The 17,896-nt window shown below is 44.7% G+C and overlaps 2 protein-coding genes and 1 long non-coding RNA gene across 4 annotated transcripts; all 3 read right to left on the bottom strand.

The window, feature by feature from the left end:
• Window positions 1-220: 220 nt before the first annotated feature.
• LOC102219865 (zinc transporter ZIP3) lies at window positions 221-4,475 on the bottom strand. Its single transcript, XM_023339033.1, has 3 exons — window positions 4,407-4,475; window positions 2,518-2,811; window positions 221-1,877 (listed from the first exon to the last, which is right to left on the bottom strand). The coding sequence occupies exons 2-3, from the start codon at window positions 2,722-2,724 to the stop codon at window positions 1,170-1,172; spliced, it is 915 nt and encodes a 304-aa protein (XP_023194801.1). The 5' UTR covers window positions 2,725-2,811; window positions 4,407-4,475; the 3' UTR covers window positions 221-1,169.
• Window positions 4,476-5,582: 1,107 nt separating this feature from the next.
• On the bottom strand, window positions 5,583-12,142 carry LOC102219614 (small glutamine-rich tetratricopeptide repeat-containing protein alpha). The gene is given in 13 exon segments (XM_014475141.2): window positions 5,583-5,989; window positions 6,291-6,414; window positions 6,489-6,557; window positions 6,559-6,690; window positions 6,761-6,798; window positions 7,931-7,993; window positions 8,065-8,200; window positions 9,015-9,119; window positions 9,190-9,289; window positions 9,383-9,473; window positions 9,540-9,643; window positions 9,727-9,851; window positions 12,030-12,142. Coding segments are annotated over 11 exon segments (1,050 nt in total). The 5' UTR covers window positions 9,827-9,851; window positions 12,030-12,142; the 3' UTR covers window positions 5,583-5,989; window positions 6,291-6,302.
• A 2,017-nt stretch (window positions 12,143-14,159) lies between these two features.
• LOC111609644 lies at window positions 14,160-14,765 on the bottom strand. 2 transcript variants are annotated; one of them, XR_002753235.1, is made up of 3 exons: window positions 14,645-14,765; window positions 14,472-14,554; window positions 14,160-14,208 (listed from the first exon to the last, which is right to left on the bottom strand). It is a non-coding gene; the product is annotated as an uncharacterized LOC111609644 (long non-coding RNA). The 2 variants fall into 2 exon arrangements; XR_002753236.1 differs by having other exon boundaries at window positions 14,670-14,765.
• Between the last annotated feature and the right edge of the window lie 3,131 nt (window positions 14,766-17,896).

Genomic DNA, 17,896 nt, shown 5'->3' with positions numbered 1-17,896 from the left:
CGGGCCCTGGCATTTTGCTCACTGATAGCGAGGCGCACAGTTCTGACCAGGTGGAAGGGTGCTGCCCCTCCAACTCATAAACAGTGGCTATGTGACCTTATGTCGTGTTTAAAACTGGAAAGGATTAGATGTTCTCTTCAACACGCAACTGGTAAATTTGAAAAAACATGGGGACCCTTTCTTGACTCATTTCAAAACATACAATAATGCTCCAGATTAATTAAGTTAATTAATTTTATTAAAATGTGTTCCGTTTCTGCCAGAGATAGGAATGTAGTGGGTGGACCTACTAGGCAGTGACCTGGGTGGGCTAAATGGGATTACTTTGGAGGGATTATTTTCTCTGTGTGTATTATTTTATGTATGTGTTAGATACACTTCTTTGTACTCACAAACTGTATGTACTAAGGGAAAAAAACTCAATAAAAAGACAGTGATTAAAAAAAATATTAAAAACAGTTGATTTTACACGATACTGGCCCTTTAAATAAATCAGTTCAGTTCTGGACTCCAAGCTCCTGTTAAAACAATAAAACAAAACCACTAACTTTAATCTGAAAAACTTCGACAGATTGTTCTGCTAATCTCAACAGGATGAATGATTTCATCACACACCTCAACGTGACCAGAGATCATCTCTGGATTAAACAGAATCTGACCGGACCTCCAGGTTCTGACAGATCGCACATCATAGTCTGGTTCTGATCCAATTACTTCACACTGCACAAATCAGCACCGATCAGAACTCAAACAGATCTACAGGAGGGACAACCGGAAGTGATGTCACACAGGGTGGAGGTCCTGGTTCTGATGGTGAGGGACCCTCAGTGGCTCTGTTCAGGTTCTGGTTCAGATATGGAACCAGTTCTGATCCATTCTGGTCAGAACCTGCAGAACGGTTCTGAGCCTGCCAGACGAGGTTCAGGGTCAAACATTCGATTCAATTAAAATGTTAATCTAGAACATTAATAAAACAGCAGAACATCTCGGGGTTCACCGCCCAGCGCCACCCGCAGGAGGCAGCAGGCACCGCGCCATCAATACCTGCAAGTCTTACAGTCAGGGGTCAAAGGTCAGGAATAGGGGTTCCCTCTTGAGGTCTTTTATTCAAGTTGTAGTTCCTGCTCTCCACAGCAGTTGGAGAGAGCAGAGTGGCCCCACCCCGGCCGTCACCACCTGACGAGCAGCAGCGCGGCGAGCGCGGCGTATCCCAGGACGAGGCAGAGCACCTTGAGCAGGCGGTCGGTCCTCTTATCCAGCTCCGGACTCAGGACCTCCATGAAGGTGACGAAGAGGAAGGTCCCGGCGGCGAGGCCCTGCAGCAGCAGCGACGCCACGCCGGCCGCCAGCGTCCGCGCCGCCTCCACGCCCATCCCCGCTGCCGCGCCCAGCGGGATCATCATGGCGACGGCGGCGGCCAGCTTGGCGGCGTCTTTCATGCCCAGCGCCGCCTTGGCCACGCTGATGCCCAGCGCGGCGGCGGCCAGCGTCTCGTGGACGGCCACGCCCAGCAGCAGGCCGCCCAGCTTGGAACCGTCCTCCTGCAGGCCCAGCGCCACACCTTCGAACAGCGAGTGGGCCGACAGCGCCAGAACCAGGCCTGCCAGCCGCAGAGGCCCCGCCCCCGCCAGCTGGCCCGGTCCGAAGTGGCCGTGGCGATGGCCGCCGCCCAGGAAGGGGGCGTCATACTCTGAGTCGCTGCCGGGTTCCGAGCCGCCGGCGTTGAACGTCTCCAGGGCGATGAAGGATGGCTTCTCCTTCCTGAAGGTCAGGACGGCCTGCTCAACAAACAGCGTGATGAAGAAGCCCACCATCATCATGGTCTCAGCCAGCGGGTAGTCGCTGCTGACCTGCAGCTGCTGCAGGACGCCGGCCGCCTGCAGGGGGAGGGGCCAAGGTTGATTTTTACCACTAAAATAACTATAATTAATCATATTTTCAAATTTACCAATATTTGTGGAACAAACACTGGAGAAAATAGTAAAGAAGCATGAAAGAGTCGAGGCAAAACTCCAGCTGATTTTTGATGAGGGATTATCTTCACATTATGAAGCAAAGGGGCCACGAGGAACTGTTCATTTACTGTATCTTTTATCATTTATTGTGAACATTTCTTATCATGACTAGAATTTTCATTTATTAACTGCATTAATGTGGTTAAAAAACAAAACTGGCTTTTTTAGGAATGTTGCTGTGACAACTTCCTGAAGGCGGAGCTTCAGAAAGAGCAGGAGTTCTTAAAGGGACAGATGCCCAATTTCAAGGCGTTAAATATTGAAGTCATATTTGATATACATAGTATTTCTATTAGAGCTAAAGGTAAAATAGTTACTTGATAGTGCCTTAAAATGGCCCAACATGCCTGGAAAACACCGTCCCTTTAAATATCTTACTGAAATCAGCTGCTTATGAAACCATTTTCTCCTAGCTGGTGTGTGTGTGTGTGTGTGTGTGTGTGTGTGTGTGTGTGTGTGTGTGTGTGTGTGTGTGTGTGTGTGTGTGTGTGTGTGTGTGTACCTTGTCTCTGACGGCCGGCAGCAGAGCGTTGAAGCACGTTGCCAGGAACACGCCTCCTCCGAAGCAGTTGCCAAGCGCCAGGCCCCGGTGGTAGCGCCCCGCCTTCTCGCTGTCGGCCAGCAGGAGGCGCACCGGCACCAGGATGCCGGCCAGCATCAGCGCAGACAGGCCCAGAAGGCCCAGCAGCTTCACCACCAGGAGCTGCATCCTGAGCTGCAGACGCTACCAGCAGCACAGTGACATCACTTCCTGTGTGGTGGGCGTGGAGGAGCTGCAGCGTCTCTACAGGTTAAACTGGTGGAGACACAAACAAAGCAGCTGTTACTGGGAGTCTGCTGGAGTTCTGGTTCTTCAGCAGCAGCAGCTGATTACTGGGTTATTCTGGGTCACAACCAGAACCAACGGGTCTAAACTGAAGCACAACCTCAAAGTTTCCATTAAATAATAAACAGAAAAATGTATTTATTCTTTACATTTTTAATACTGATTCACCTCAACACATAAAACATAGAAACTAATTCCTGTAATTCCTGCCCTTCATGTCCAAAATAGGAAGGAAGAAGTGAATCGACTACAGGAAATTCACATTTCCTTGCTTTATTTATTTAAAGCTGCAGTATGTAACTTTTATAGGAAATATTTTCCATATTTCTTCAAACTGTCACCATGTTGTGACAGGTTGATATGAGCCAGATAATGTGTAAAAAGATCGTTGACTTCCACCCTCTCCGTGAGCTGCTTTCCGAAGAAATGCACCAAAAACATTTGGTGCAATCAGAGCCAGGAGGCGGGTCTTAGCACTGTCAATCAACTCATATACTTGCTGCTCAATATGCTAATGGAGAAGAAACAACTTACTGTTACAGGAAAGCCATTTATCCGCCATCATTGTAACCATGCTAACTAGCCTAGTATCCAGGACAGGCTATGCTAGCTGCAGCTTAGCAGAGAACAAAGGGGGGAACAGCAGCACCTAGCAGAGAGTGATTGACAGCACTAAGATGCTCCTCCTGGCTCTGACTGGTTGTTTGTAGTTACCACTGGGAAAAAGCAGGCGGATCGGCGCAGCGTTGTACTGCAGCTCTTCACTATGTCATAGTGAAGAGCTGAGACAAAAAGCAAAGCTCTCAATTTATCGGTCAATCTACGTTCCTACGCTCATCTATGGTCATGAAAAGAATGAGGTCACAGATACAAGCGAAATGGGTTTTCCCTGTAGGGTGTCTGGGCTCGCCCTTAGAGATACGGTGAGAAATTCGGTCATCCAGGAGGGACTCAGAGTAGAGCCGCTGCTCCTTCACATCGAGAGGAGTCAGTTGAGGGGCATCTGGTCAGGATGCCTCCCTGGTGAGGAGTTCATGTCCCACCGGGAGGAGGGGATGTGTAAAAAATATATTCTTTTATACACCTTTTATCCCGAGTTAGCCTGTTTTTTTTCTTCTCTGATTTATTCATATTTCCTGGTTTCTTCCTGATTTATTCCCAGCAGGAGCGTTCAGTAGCTTTGCGCTGTCACTTTCTGCTCCGGGTCCAGGTCTAATGTTTCTGAACAGAACCAGCCCAGAACCTGCTGGTTACATTTCTGTTCTTTATTTCCTGTCAGCAGCAGGTTCTGGTCCAAATGAGCAGGTTCTGGTGAATTAGCATCTGGTGCTGGTTCAGCGCTCTTCGGTCCAGAAAAAAGTCCAGATTAATTAAAAGCGTCACAACAACCTACTTCCGGTAAACTGTCCTGCTAACAGTAGCTAGCTAAAGCAGCCAACTGGGCAGGCCCGGAACCGGTCCGCTGGGTTAGAATAGCTGTTCTGGACCAAGTTACTGAAGGTCACGGAGCATCTTTAGAACCACAGGAACCGGCTCCACCCCAAACAGAACCACACCGTGTTTACCTGCTCGAACATCTGTCCTCTGCTCCGGCAGGTGCATCAAAACACTTCAGTTTCAGCGTCAGACTCAACGTGCGCACTGATTGGTGGGTTCCTAGTGACGTAGAACCCCGCTCTAAAGCGGTTTTTTTTTTCTGTATTTACGCCTAAAAACGTAAATAGGTGTTTTGACGGTCATTTTGTTCCAGCTTTTGTTATTAAAGCAGAACTGAAAGTTTTTACTTCAACATTTTTATTTTTTATTAAAACCTTTTTTCTCTTTTACAAACATTTACAATCAAATGCTTGGCCTCCTCTTGCCGGATCCTGAAATGGTTCTTTCAGTTGGAACATTTTCTGCAACAAGCTCCTGCGGTTGTGATGCAAAGCGATGAAACCAAGACAAAGACTTCAGAACATCTGCTCCTCTTGTAAACTGTCTGCTAATTAGGCAGATTTAACTTAAATGGAAAATACGTTTTAAATGTTGGTTTTCAAAATATGTTTGAAATACTTTGAAGGAAATGCTGTAACCCTGATGCCCTGCCAACACACCGGCTAGTCAGACTCCAGAGGAGTCTTGCCTTGTTTCCACTGAGCAGCACAGATCGGTTCGGAACCGAACCAAACAGAACCGCTGAGCGGAAACACGGCAGTCAGAATCCTCCAGCCAGGTCAGAGAGAAACCAAGAGGAACAATCATCATCTGTTGTTCAGATCCTGCTGATCCACCTCCTTGGCTTTTGCAGCTCCTCTTTAATAAACTGTTCATACATTCAGGAACCAGGCAGAAACAATCTGCTGCTGCTTCCTGTTCTGATGCTGAACGTCCTCGTTCTCCACAGGTCTGCATTTTAACTTCATTTTACTTTACATTTTATTTGAGCTGTTGAAATGTCAATCGGCTGCTTCCGGTTGTAAATATCTCCATTGTTGCCATGGTTACGCATTATAGCAACTGCCCAAAAGAAAAGAGCAACGGCATACTTCTAAGTTTTGAGGCGATGAAACAACAAACAGAAATCTATATTTCATGAAATCCTTCTTCTGTCTGAACCAACCTGCAGGTTCGCTCCAGATCTTTAAACTCTTCCATCATGGCTTCCAGCAGTCATCACCAAACCAGGAGGGAGACGCTGAAACCTTTGGCCTGTTTGGTTACCATGGAAACAACAAGCAGACCGCAGACAAGAAGAGGAGTAAAATGGTGAGATGCTCTTTTTAATACAGGTGTCAAACAGCCTGGCTCCTGCAGCTCCAGGTGGAGGAGCCACTCTCATTTACAGCGGAGCTCAAACTGCCTCTCAGCCAGCCAGAGACCCAGAAACAGGCAGAGATGCTTCTTCAGATACAGTCTGCTGCTTTCAGAGGAAATGAAACACATTTGAAGCTGTGGAAGGTGTGATGGTGGAAAACGCTGCCCTGCAGAGACACACAGAGCTGCAGGAGCAGAGAGGGGTTGGTGTTCCTGAACAAAGCCGACACTCGCTCATGCTGCCATTACACAGTTATTGGAAAACAAAACATTTCCTTAAAGTCCTTTGGGTTTTACAGTCCAATCAGAAAGGAAATCAAACCAGATGCTGCCTCCACCAAACCTGTCCAACCTGGAAGAGACAGAGAGAATCAGAGCATCACATCCATACCAGCAGCAGGAATCTGGGTTATTTAGAGAGAAACAATAGAATTAATGTTTTGCCTTTTTATGTATTCATCAAATGTCAGTTTCAAACTTACTAAGTAAATCTGTAGCTTCAAATAAACTGCAAGTTAAATAGTTAGCTTGCATGGCAGCAGTAAAACTGAAGCTTGGTGGTGGCACCATCATGATGTGGGACTGAATAATTCAAAGTAATTAAATCTTAAGGGTCAGTAATAATAATCTGATCAGTAATAATCAATGCGTACCGTTCAGAAGCGTCACTGCTGCTCCTCGTTCCCAGCGCTGGGCGTCCGGTTGCGGATCTGACTCCTCAGCTGTTCGATGAGTTCGGGGTTCTGCTGCTGCATCTGCTGGGCGAACTGCTGCCCCCTGCAGGCCGAGCAACAGACTGCAGTCAACAACAGCGCCGCCCTTCAGGCCTGACTGAAGGAGCAGGAACTCACGCCTGGATGAGGCCGGACAGATCCGCGGGTCCCTGAGCTGCTGAGGCTCCACCCACTCCTCCTCCTCCCTCCTCCTCCTCTTCCTCCTCCTCCGCCACCTCCACCTCCTACTCCTCCTCCTCCTCCTCCCGCTCCAGCACCGCTGCCGACCCCCCCGCCTCCTCCAGTCGCTCCGTACGCGCCTGACATCATCCCGGACATCCTGAGAGAAACCATGGAAACGGATCAGGGGTGGAGAGGAGGAGGAGGAGGGATGAAGGTGAGAAACTTACAGCTGCTGAACCTGAGGGTTGTTCATGAGGGTCGACGCCTGCAGAGAGAGCAGCATCAGTCAACACATTCAAGGTCAGTTCAATGGCACTGACAGAAATTCATAAACTGATGTCATGTGAGCCAACATGGAGCTGGCTCTGTTTTCATCCTGATGAAGGCTGAAGCACTCCCATTTCCACAGCTCATCATCATCTTCCTCGCTTTAAAAGGAAACCAGTCTCATCTTTTTGACATGAGAAATATCCGAGTATTTCAGAATCAGGAAATCAGCTCTAAAGATATTTTCAGTGGATCTTCCTGCCGCGTGTTCAGACCGATCTGGTCCAGGATCAGGAATATTCCCCATGGTGGATCATCTTGTTACCGGAAGATAAACCAGAGCGCAGCCTGTTGAAGGTGGCGTTAGCCAATCAGACCAAACAGCTGCCATGATGGACCAGGAAGTCCAGTGGATGTTGGAGAACAGCCAGAGAAAAATTTGGATAATTTTTTCTGTTAACAAAGTTCCCAAACTGTTGCCATGGTTTCTTAGCAGTCGGTCATGTTTGTTTACTCTGAACTCACGTGTGATCTTGGGAGGTTTTGCAAGATTTCTGAAATCTTAATGTTGGTGTGTTGTGACTCTATGTGGCTCAGATTTATTATCGTTGATTCGGCCGGGAGGAGGAAGAGTTCTCCAGTGTGTGAACCAGACAGCAGCTGTTTTCTCCTCCTTCCCTCAGATTATGAACGCCGAGCATCGACATGGTCCCAAGCTTCATTTTTTAAAGCCACTGTGAAATCCTTCATCCTCGTCATCAACAAGCTGCAGCCCTGAACTCCTCGTCTTGCACTCTTCAGCTGGAAATCATTTTTACTGCTTTTCTCTGCGTTTTTACATTTCCCTCCATCCCTGCAGTTCAGCGCCGACCCACTAGAGGCAGTCACAGAAATGGTTCTGTGTGTTACATTATTCTACCTTTCCAAGAACAATTCAAACACTTCCCAATGAGCGAGTCAGAATGGCTGAACTCATCTTGTTTTTCAGATGTAAAGCGTCATAACGCTCCAGAATCCAGACCAGATCCGGCCAGAACCAGCTGACCCTATAAGGTCTTCCTGCTCTCATGCATGCAGACGATCAGCTGATCATTTCTTTACTTCTGTGTGTTCGGTCCGTCAGAGCTCACCATGTTCATGAAGCCGGGGTTGCTAAGCAACCCAGCCAGGTCGATTCCTCCCAGACCCGCCGACTGAAACAGAAGAAGAAGAAGAATGAAGCAGAGACAAAACCAGCCCAGGTTGGACCCGGTCCGGTTCTTACCGGGCTGGACGTCTCCATCTTCTCCTCGGCGATCTTCATGTTGGTCTTGTAGGTGTCATTATCCGGGTCGAGCTCCAGAGCCTTCCGGTAGTAACCCACTGCCTCTGTGTGCTTATTGAGGCTGGCCAGCGCCAAACTGACACCAGAACCAGAACCAGAGAGAGAGAGAGGGGAGAGTCAGGAGGAAGAAACATGGCTGAGGAGGCGGAGCTTCAAACTGAGCGGAAATTATCTGAAACATCTGAATGTTTGGACGGATCAAAGTGGTTCTGAGGAAGAACTCCTGGCTTCAACCAACCAGAGTTTCCTCCAGTGGATCATCAGCCTGATGGGCCGCCAGGCTTTACTTGATGTTCTGTCTGTGCTGCAACTTGATCAAGTTTATGTAAATGAGCCACAAACCCAGCCACGTGTTATTCCTCAATAGTACTGAATTCAACTGAATCAATAACCAGAAAATTTAAATATGGCGCCAAGCTGCTGACATTATTAAACAAAGAAAACTAATACAAAAAATTATTTGTACCCAAAAAATATTTAGTTAAGCATACAAAGACTTATTGTCAATTTTAGGTCATTTTTCTTTAAATTTATTTGACTTTTATATGTGACCGTGGCCAACCTCCGGTGTCGGGGGCCTGAACTGGAATCTCATTCACACAGCGCTCTTCCTGCTAAAATATCAGCACCACTAAGAGTTTTGATACAGATTTGGTGGAACCTGGGAGAAGGGGCGGGCTTAATTATTCAAACTTAAAACCAATGAGTGATAGTTGGTCATTATGTGCTGGGATGTATAGATGAACAAACTGAGCTCAAACAGAAAGATTCAAATCATAGCATCAGATTGTTGTCATGAGATTTAGTTTTTGCACTTTTACAAAGTAAACTATCCGGCTGCTTCAAAGCTTAGATTGAAATATGAATGTAGATGTTTCTGTTGGTCTCACCCCATCCGGCCGTACGCCTTGCTGTAGTTCGGGTCGATCCTGATGGCCCGTTCACAGTCCTGCACGGCGCCGGCGTAGTTCCCCAGCTTGCTGTATGCCGCAGCCCTGAAACCACAGCAGGACATGGGTCAGAACCGGGCGGCTGGAGGTCCGGCTGGACCGGGTTCTGGCCCACCTGTTGCAGTAGTAGACGGCGTTCTGAGGGTTCAGGGCGATGGCCTTGGAGTAGAACTCCACGGCTGCTGCAAAGTTTTCCACCTTCATCTGGTCGTTCCCTGCAGAGCAGAAAACACAAGAAAACAGATCCGCATGAGACAGATCCTCCAGAACCAACCTGAACCAGAACCAGAACCACAACCTGAGCCCACCATCAGTTTTCAGCCGCTCCGCCTCGGCTTTCTGCTCTTCTGTTGGAGAATTCGGCGCTGTGTTGTTGTTGGCATGGGACTCGGCTGGGAACTGGAAGACACAGAACCATCAGAACCATCAGGTTCCTCTGGACTTCCTCCAGCAGCAGGAACTGACCTTGGCCGTAACCGAGGCGAAGATCTCTGGTAGCGTCATGGGAACAGCCAGACTCTGGTCGTCCGTAGAAACGTCAAAAGCCGTCTCCAGACATTGGACTGCAACTGGAAGACAACATGGAGATGTCAGACAGCAGACCCGGAGCAGAACCGGTCTGGACCTGATTCCGGCTGTGCTCAGGACTCACCCTCCAGGCTCTCCTGGGCGTCGGAGGTCAGGTCTCCGGCCTGCAGCTGGTCATGGAGGAACTGGATGATGGAGAAGGCGAGGCGCTTGCTGTCCGTCATGGTGGACGGTCTGTTGGAGCCACACCTGGACAGGGGACAGAGGACGCGCCTTCATCACAGGACTAATGGGTTAGTTCACTGGTGTGGATCGAGCTGATCCAAACGGGAACATGTCTCCATCGAAACAGCAGGGGTTTTTTGTAAATGCTGCCTTGCTGGCACAATCTCTAACCTGACCTATGACCCCAAACAGAAAAACAATCACAGACTCACTCCCATGTTGGAGCTGCAACTGAAGAAAATTCTAGAAAGGATCTGACCTGCGCTTTCTGCCCGACTTCCTGACGAGAGCATAGCAGGCAGATTGGCAGCTGCAGAAAATCATCTGTCTTCAGTCAGATTCCTCTACAGATTTGTTGCAAAACTGACTGCTACAGGAGATCACCATCAACAACTCTGATGATATTTAATTTCCTGGTTATGTTTAGCACCACCTACAGGCGAGGGGGCGTAACTACAGCAGTGTTTCTGTGGGGACGGGGCCTCATGTGGATGAGGATCTCTGAAGCTAAGCCCAATGAGAAATCAAGTGACCATTTCTCATGATCATAAAAAACACAGAACACTTAATCAAGGACTCGCTAAGAATTCCCACCGTGTCCTGTCTTTAAACGCATCAGTATTCAACCCACAACCTCCATCACCAGTGATGTCATCACTTTTAAGTAATCAGTCTATGATAACTAATTACTTAATTTACTCCGCGGTTAGCTAACCCATGCTATTTCTTCGAGCTTGGATCTCCTGGTAAATAATTCATTTAGCTTCTGTAAACCAAATTCATGCAGAAGTTGTAGGTTAATGTTGAGTGGTTGTAGGATTCAGGTCCAATGCAGGTCAACGATTCGTGTTTGGACACCAACCATGTGGGGGAACAGTCCCGGCTCACTGTGGCTGTACGGCTGGGGAGGTTACATTTCATTTATGTAGCTATTTTGTTTATTTAGCATGAAAGTCCCATTGAATAAACATATTTTCTGTCCGGGACTCGGCACTGAGCTAGCTGCTAACAACATTAGCATTCTGAGGACAACAAAGCTAAGGCATAGAAATAATATATCTTACCTTACATATGAATGCTTGTCTTTCTTAGTACCTGTCCAGTAAAATATCTGAAAATACAATTTAAACGATGCGATCCTTGTCTGTTAGAAACTCGGCGCTGCAAACTGGCATTGTTAGTTTCTGCACCTCCTGTTTTTAACTGTAGATCGTTGATCCACTCTCCTCCTCTTTTTTCGGTAAGTTCTTTAAAATTAACTCCCTTGTGACCCACTACATTCGAAACACGAAAATAACGTTTATCTTTCTCTCTATCAGAACGGTTGGAACAACCGTACAGGACTCAGACTTTAGACATTTTGATGCTGGATCAACAGAAATAAATGGGCTGCATTTACTTCCGGCCCTCCATCTGCATTGGGTGACGTCGGTGCTACGTCATCTGAAACCCAGCAATTTAATAACGTCAAAACAGCAGATTTTATCTAAAGGAGAATTACGACAGATCAGTGGGGAGAGAAATCATCTTCCAACTGAAAGGTTGTGGGTTTGATTCCAGCTTTACGTTGATCTGCCTCAGAGCAAGGCACTAAGGCGCTCAGTCTGCTGGGATTTAAAAGCGGCTGTTTCATCAAGTTTCTGACTCTCGGTGGGTTTATTTGATATTTTTATTCTGTTTCCGTGGGTTGTTCTGAGTGGGCTCCACGCCACGCACATCGAACCGGGATTAGCCGTAAGAATGTTCTGGCACCACCGGACCCGGGATCAGCATCTGGTCCCAGCTAATGATCCAGAACCAGTTGCTGGCTCTGAGCTGAAGCAGAACCGACACCCGCAGGTGTCTCGGTTCTGAAGGAGTTCGGTACTGAGCCAGACCCAGTTTCCAGGTTGGCTAACCTTCTTCTATAAGCTGGAGCCTCTAGATGTGAACATCCGAAAACTTCCAGAGCCTCTAATACGCGCCGAACCGAGCAGCAGGTCCAGATGTCTGAACCGGAGGAGGAAATGGATTCTTAGTTCGGCGCAGTTTTCTGTCCCGCGGAGTTTTTATTGTTTTTAGGTGGAGTTCGGGGCGAACGCCAGCTCACGGTGCTATCGCCCCCAAAGTTAACGGTCCCATCAAAGTTCTGGTTCTGCCGTCAAACTAACACGGTTCTGGTTCCGGTTCAGAGCCAGAAAGACATCTGCGGGTGGTTCCTACCTGGTGTCTCCGGGAATCAGGTGAAAAACCGCCAGGTAATCCCGACGTCAGCCGCGCTGAGTAACCTCGCTATGCTAGCTAGCTCTGGAGCTGCCGCGGAGAGATGACGTCAACTGGAAGCGCCGTGACGTAGCGGTTTAAAAATCACCCTGAGACGTAAATATTTTAATTAAAAAAAACAAACCCTGTGATAGACTGGCGAACTGCCCGGAACGTTAGCTGAAGATAGGCACCAGCATTTAATTAATTAATTTTTTTTTAAACTTTTTTATTATTTTTATTTACTATTTAAATTATAAGCTTTAAACAAACAAAGACTGTAAAATGTTCTGTTCTCCAGAACCACAAGGTTCTGCAGTTACTAATACACAAGAAGCAAAAGCCTTTAAAAAACTGGCTGCTCATCCAAGGTGATTCATAGAAAGTTTAGTGGAAGGAAAAAAGTATGGAGGGAAAAGGTGCACAAACAACTATCCTTGTTTTAAAGCATCCCTGGACCCGACAGGTCAAGGCCAACCATGAGCTGTTTCTCTTGAAGTTCTTGAAGGGCTCAACCCGTGACATTAAGGACATTCAACCCGAGTCTCATCATCCAGAACCTCCAGTAGAACCCTCAGGTCCGAGAGCTGCAGGGCCGTTCTGGTTCTGATCCAGAGAAACAATATCCTTCACTTTACACATAACTACCTCAGATGTTTCACCTTATTGGCAGAACATTATGACCACTGATGTCTGGATCATTAAGCTCCAATATTACAACAACATTAAAAAAGTATTTCACATCCAAGAGACAACAAAAAACAGCAAATGATAAAAACTTGAAATAAGAAAAAATATACGTACATTTAATTGTACGTATTAACATATAAATACATTTAAATTGTACATATTACAAATATTTCTTCGTCTTTATTGTTTTTTGTTGTTCTCTGAATCTGAGAATGTATCAAGATACTATTTGACATCTATAATAAAGAGGTCAAAAATTGATTTCCTTTGCATCATTTTTGATTGATAAGATTGATAAGAAATATGGAAGAGGAATTTTTCAACTTTTCAAATCTGTGATAAACATTTTCAGAATAAAGAGGGGAAATCTAATTATTGTAAATGCTTTGAAGCCTTTTATTTAGTTTAAAATAAAAAGTCAGCACTGTCCCTTTAATGAGTCACATTTACATACAACTAGAAAATTTCGGAAGAAATTTTAGCCGGGGCCTGCCAAGGCGCGCCCGTGGGTCTGGGCCCGGCGTTGTCACGCTACAAATCGGCATCGACGCTAAAGACGCCGCGACGTAATCAGTGGCACGCGGAGAATCGCAAGAACGTTTAAGCAAGGCGGACGTGCACCATTCAGTATTATAAAGTAAGTATATCAGCTAAAATCAGCAGAACGCTAATGTTAGCGTCATTGCTTTCATCAGCATGTGGGAAATCACTCGGATATTTTCTGTAATTGATTACTCCATTCAGTATACTAAACATTGCTAAAAAGTAAAATAAATAGCTAATAGCTTATTGAAGCTAAAATGCTAACGCTAATTAACCTTGCATTGAACTGTTCACAAACAGTTCAATGCTCATAAACTGCAGGAAGGCAGTTCATTAGCATTTACCTACTGATCGTGACAATAAAAAATTTCAATAACACACACACACAACATATTACAGTTTAATAAATATATATTGACCTTATGTTAAAGATTTCTACAAACTTTTTACAGGTAAAGTTTACAATGAACCAAAATTACAACATTTAAAGAATACCATAAATTTAAGAATCTAATGTCTCTGCAATAAAAAGAAATTGCTATCTTTTTTATTTTACATGTGTCCTGTCCGGCCGTGTGGCACTCAGGGTTGTTGCCTGAGTGTCAAGGTGAGGCCTGACAGATTTACTGTCACAAGTGAAACATTATGGCTTTGCCATGATGATCCACTTGTTATAAATGTGAAACCTTTATAACTATATACATACATGAAAACATATTTTAAATTAATCTAATGTAACATATTGCAGTCTCTATACAATAAATGAAACCATCTTAAATATATACATACATCAAAAACTATTTACAACTATAAAGAATAACAACAACAAAAAAGAATCGCTTCTCCAAAGCTTTTTGATTTTCCCAACTTCTTCTTAGGCATCCAATCTGGTGTGACACTTCACAGACTATATTAAAAAAACAAAAAACAGACAAAAACCAAATTAATATATATGACATTTTTAAACATTTATGTGATTTATGAATGAATAAACTAAAAATTAAACTTTGTTTAAACTAAGGTTTAAGAATGATTAAGATAGATATAAACACCAATGTCACCTAAGAAAAAAGGGCATATATCCACTGGATTCCTCCTATCAAACTTACATATACAACATCATCAATTTCAAATTAAAATAAACAAAATTAGCTTTAATTTGTTATCTACCTATCTAAAGAAACAGGAACTCCATCTTCTCCTCAGATTGGGTGTGGGACCAAGTCTATGAGCTAGGCAAGGGTTGTCCTGCACTAAAAATAAACAAGTCATTCCATCAATAGACATCTATTATCAACAACAACAAAATGTAACTGCTTTTAAGGTTGCTACAATTTAGATACATTTGCTAACTCTCATGCGCCAAACCTCCAGGTCTCGTTTCCTCTCTCTTCTTAGCAGCTTCCAAGGATTGTTTGTGTGGAACAACCTGCAAAAACAGACTAAAACTGGGAGAGAAAGAGGTTAATTCCATCAAAACAACACAAATTCTCAGTATGTGGAGGGAGTCCAACAGGACAAAAGTGAGTTCAACTTTTGTCCTTCTAGTGAAGTAACCCCTAGGGCGCTGCAGCAGTAAAAAGTGCAGTATCATTGGGAGAGATGAAACAAGGAGAGCTTTAATTGAATGACGCAAATTGTGAAGAATAAAAAAGAGTTTTGCAAAAAATTAACTTACTTCGAAGGGTAACAGTTACTCTAACTGCATTAGAAAAATGAGGAAAATGCTATGTGCCAGATTGAAGACCAATTTGAAATAATTTTTATTTCAAAATAGAACAGAATATACGTGTAGTAACGGATTTTTAATCTACCGCTTCCTGGTCCAATATTTCCAGCAACTACTCTGACAGAGAACCGATAAGTGTTTCAAGATCAGCCACTTTCGTATTCCCAAACCTCAAACAAAGTTTCATGGGCACATACAAACCCTGGTTATGAAGCCTCCTTTCTACGGAACTAAATAAGTATTGAAAAGATTTGCAAACTGTACAAGAATATTTTTATTCCTACAACAAAATCCACAAGCTACACTATAATTCACAAATGTGTACAATGAATAAATATATATCAAACCCTCTGCAACAATGATAGAGAAAAACAACCCACACTGCTTTCTGATTGCTGCATATACAAAAAAACCCACAGTCACATAAAATGATGCAAGATCTTTACATGTTCTCCAAAAATAATATCCTGTCATGAATTCAGGATTAAGATTTACAGTGCTTACAAAGTAATCATACTCCTTGAACTGTTCCATATTGTTACATTACAACCACAAATATATTTCATCAGAATTTAATATAAAAGATCAAGAAAAATACCCCTTATGATTAGTAAAATTTCAAGGAACATAACTATTTTTGGAAGCCACTGTAGATGCAGTTTATACTGAAGCTAACACACAGTATATAGGATTGTGGTAGCTGTAGTAAGCCTGCAAGACACCTGATTGGATACAGTATTCTGGATTGGAGATGTAAATGTGATCAAGGAGGGTACGTTTTTCTGTGGTTGCATCAGAGATGAGTTGCATAAAGCCTTTTGTTCTAAACAACTCATTGATGGCTTTTTTCCCAGGAGGAATAAGGTCCTCATTGAAGTCTCCCAATATGACAACGGGCCGAATATCCATTGAATTCAGGCCATCCAAGAGGTTCTGCAGATTTCTTAAAAATGTTCCAAGATCATAACTTGGTGGCCTGTAAACTGTCGCAATCAGTGCTCTGATTGGGGTTTCCACTTTCACAACGTTGAATTCAATATCTGTAACCTGGTTGAAGAATCTACGTTCCTGCGGTTGGAGAAGACTCCGGCAGTAAGTCGCTACTCCCCCACCCTCTTTGGTAGCAATGTCGACTCTGTTTGAGTAGGAGACATGTCTGTTCCGTGAAAAGAAAGAATAGCCCTCCATTTGGCAAGAAGCTGGAACAGAAGATCCAAATAAATGAGTCTCCGTTAGGCATAAGACATCTGCCAGCATAAGTTCATGATGTTGTTTCATGTCCTCAGAGTGACAGACAAGACCTTCGACATTGTGGTGGACAATTGTTAATGTTGCACCTTGATGACCAGACTGAAAATGCAAGAGTGGTCTGATATGCAAAAACGATGCTGATCTCATTGATTCCATAGCTGCTCTGATGTTTTTGTCAGCGTAGATCTTACTTTCATCAAAATCAATGATTTTAAGTCCTTCCAGGGAAGTTGTGCGACTGAGTGCCACATATGCCATTCCCGGTTCAAAAATACGCTTCAAAGAAATAACCGCAGACTTCATGGTCATCCCTTGGACCTTGTGTGCCGTACACCCAAAGGCTAACCTGATTGGAAATTGCCGTCGTACCACTCCCTTTACGCTACTCTGTTCCTCAAATCTCTCAATGTAAACAAAGCTGTCTGGTTTACCCTGAATCTTTTTTGTGTGTCCAGCGAGGGGATTGTCCAGTTTGAGTCCAATTAACTTTACACTATTCTTTCCATCTTTCGTACTGGTGACAATATCCGCAATGGTCCCAAATGTTCCATTAACAAGACCATCCTCTACATCCAAGTTTCTTATAATCATTACCCTAAAACCCAAACCAGCCTGTATGTTGTTAGACAAGTCTCGTTTGTTGCCCGCTATGCAACAGCCCAGATTAATCATGTTTCCTGTCTTTGTAACCCTTTTGTAGTCCTCTGCCTCGATGTCAACTGTTACTGCACCTAAAGAGGTCACAACTGCTGCATTGTGGGTGTCCACCTGTTTGTTTGTTGCAAAAATGTGCAGAACATCCATTGGACACTCTTTTGAGTCAGTAACAGCTTGGATCAAAAGAGTCTTGTCATCCTTACTAAGCGAATCGGCTTTACCTTTAACTCGAATCCTGTTCAGGAGCTCTGCAAACGCTCGGTCATCTTTCTGCCGCATGATTTCTGTCAGGCTTATCATCTGGAAATTCTCATTCCAGATATCAAGCACGCCATCCTCGGCGACACAAAGCGGTTTTGATCGTCCAAGAGGAGGAAGTTGGAAGAAATCCCCCACAGCCAAAACAGAGACCCCACCCATTAACCTGTTGTTCCCCTTGATTTGTTGAAATCTCCAGTGAACATATGCAAGTAGGTCTTTGGAGACCATGGAGATTTCATCGATGATTAAGATTTCTACATTAGAAAGAACTGCCCTCACTTCATCCAATGAATTTCCAAGTCCCTTGTATGGTGGTTTTAAACTTTTGGGTAGCTTCAAGATGGAATGTAAAGTCTTCCCTGATATGTTGTACGCTGCAGTACCAGTAAAAGCTGTGAGGAGCACAGTGGGCTTGGACATGTCACCAATATCGAGAATTCTCGGAAGCTGGCGCAAGAGCTTGGTTGCCTCCTGATAAACACATTTGATGACATGAGATTTACCACATCCGGCTCCTCCCGTCAAGAAATAAAAGAACGGTTCTGGTTTCTCACCCCAGACGCGCTTCAGACACCAATCGCGAATGGCGTAAAACACGGACGCTTGAGTCTCATTTAAACTCCTGTACATTTGTCTGATGAAATCAGGGCTCAGTTTAGGAGCTTCAATTTTTGGCATGTCTACAGTGCTGACATCA

The sequence above is a fragment of the Xiphophorus maculatus genome, chromosome 9, assembly GCF_002775205.1.
Source record: "Xiphophorus maculatus strain JP 163 A chromosome 9, X_maculatus-5.0-male, whole genome shotgun sequence".
In the NCBI taxonomy this organism is placed as follows: Eukaryota; Metazoa; Chordata; class Actinopteri; order Cyprinodontiformes; family Poeciliidae; genus Xiphophorus; species Xiphophorus maculatus.
This window is presented reverse-complemented; position numbering and strand designations above follow the sequence as displayed.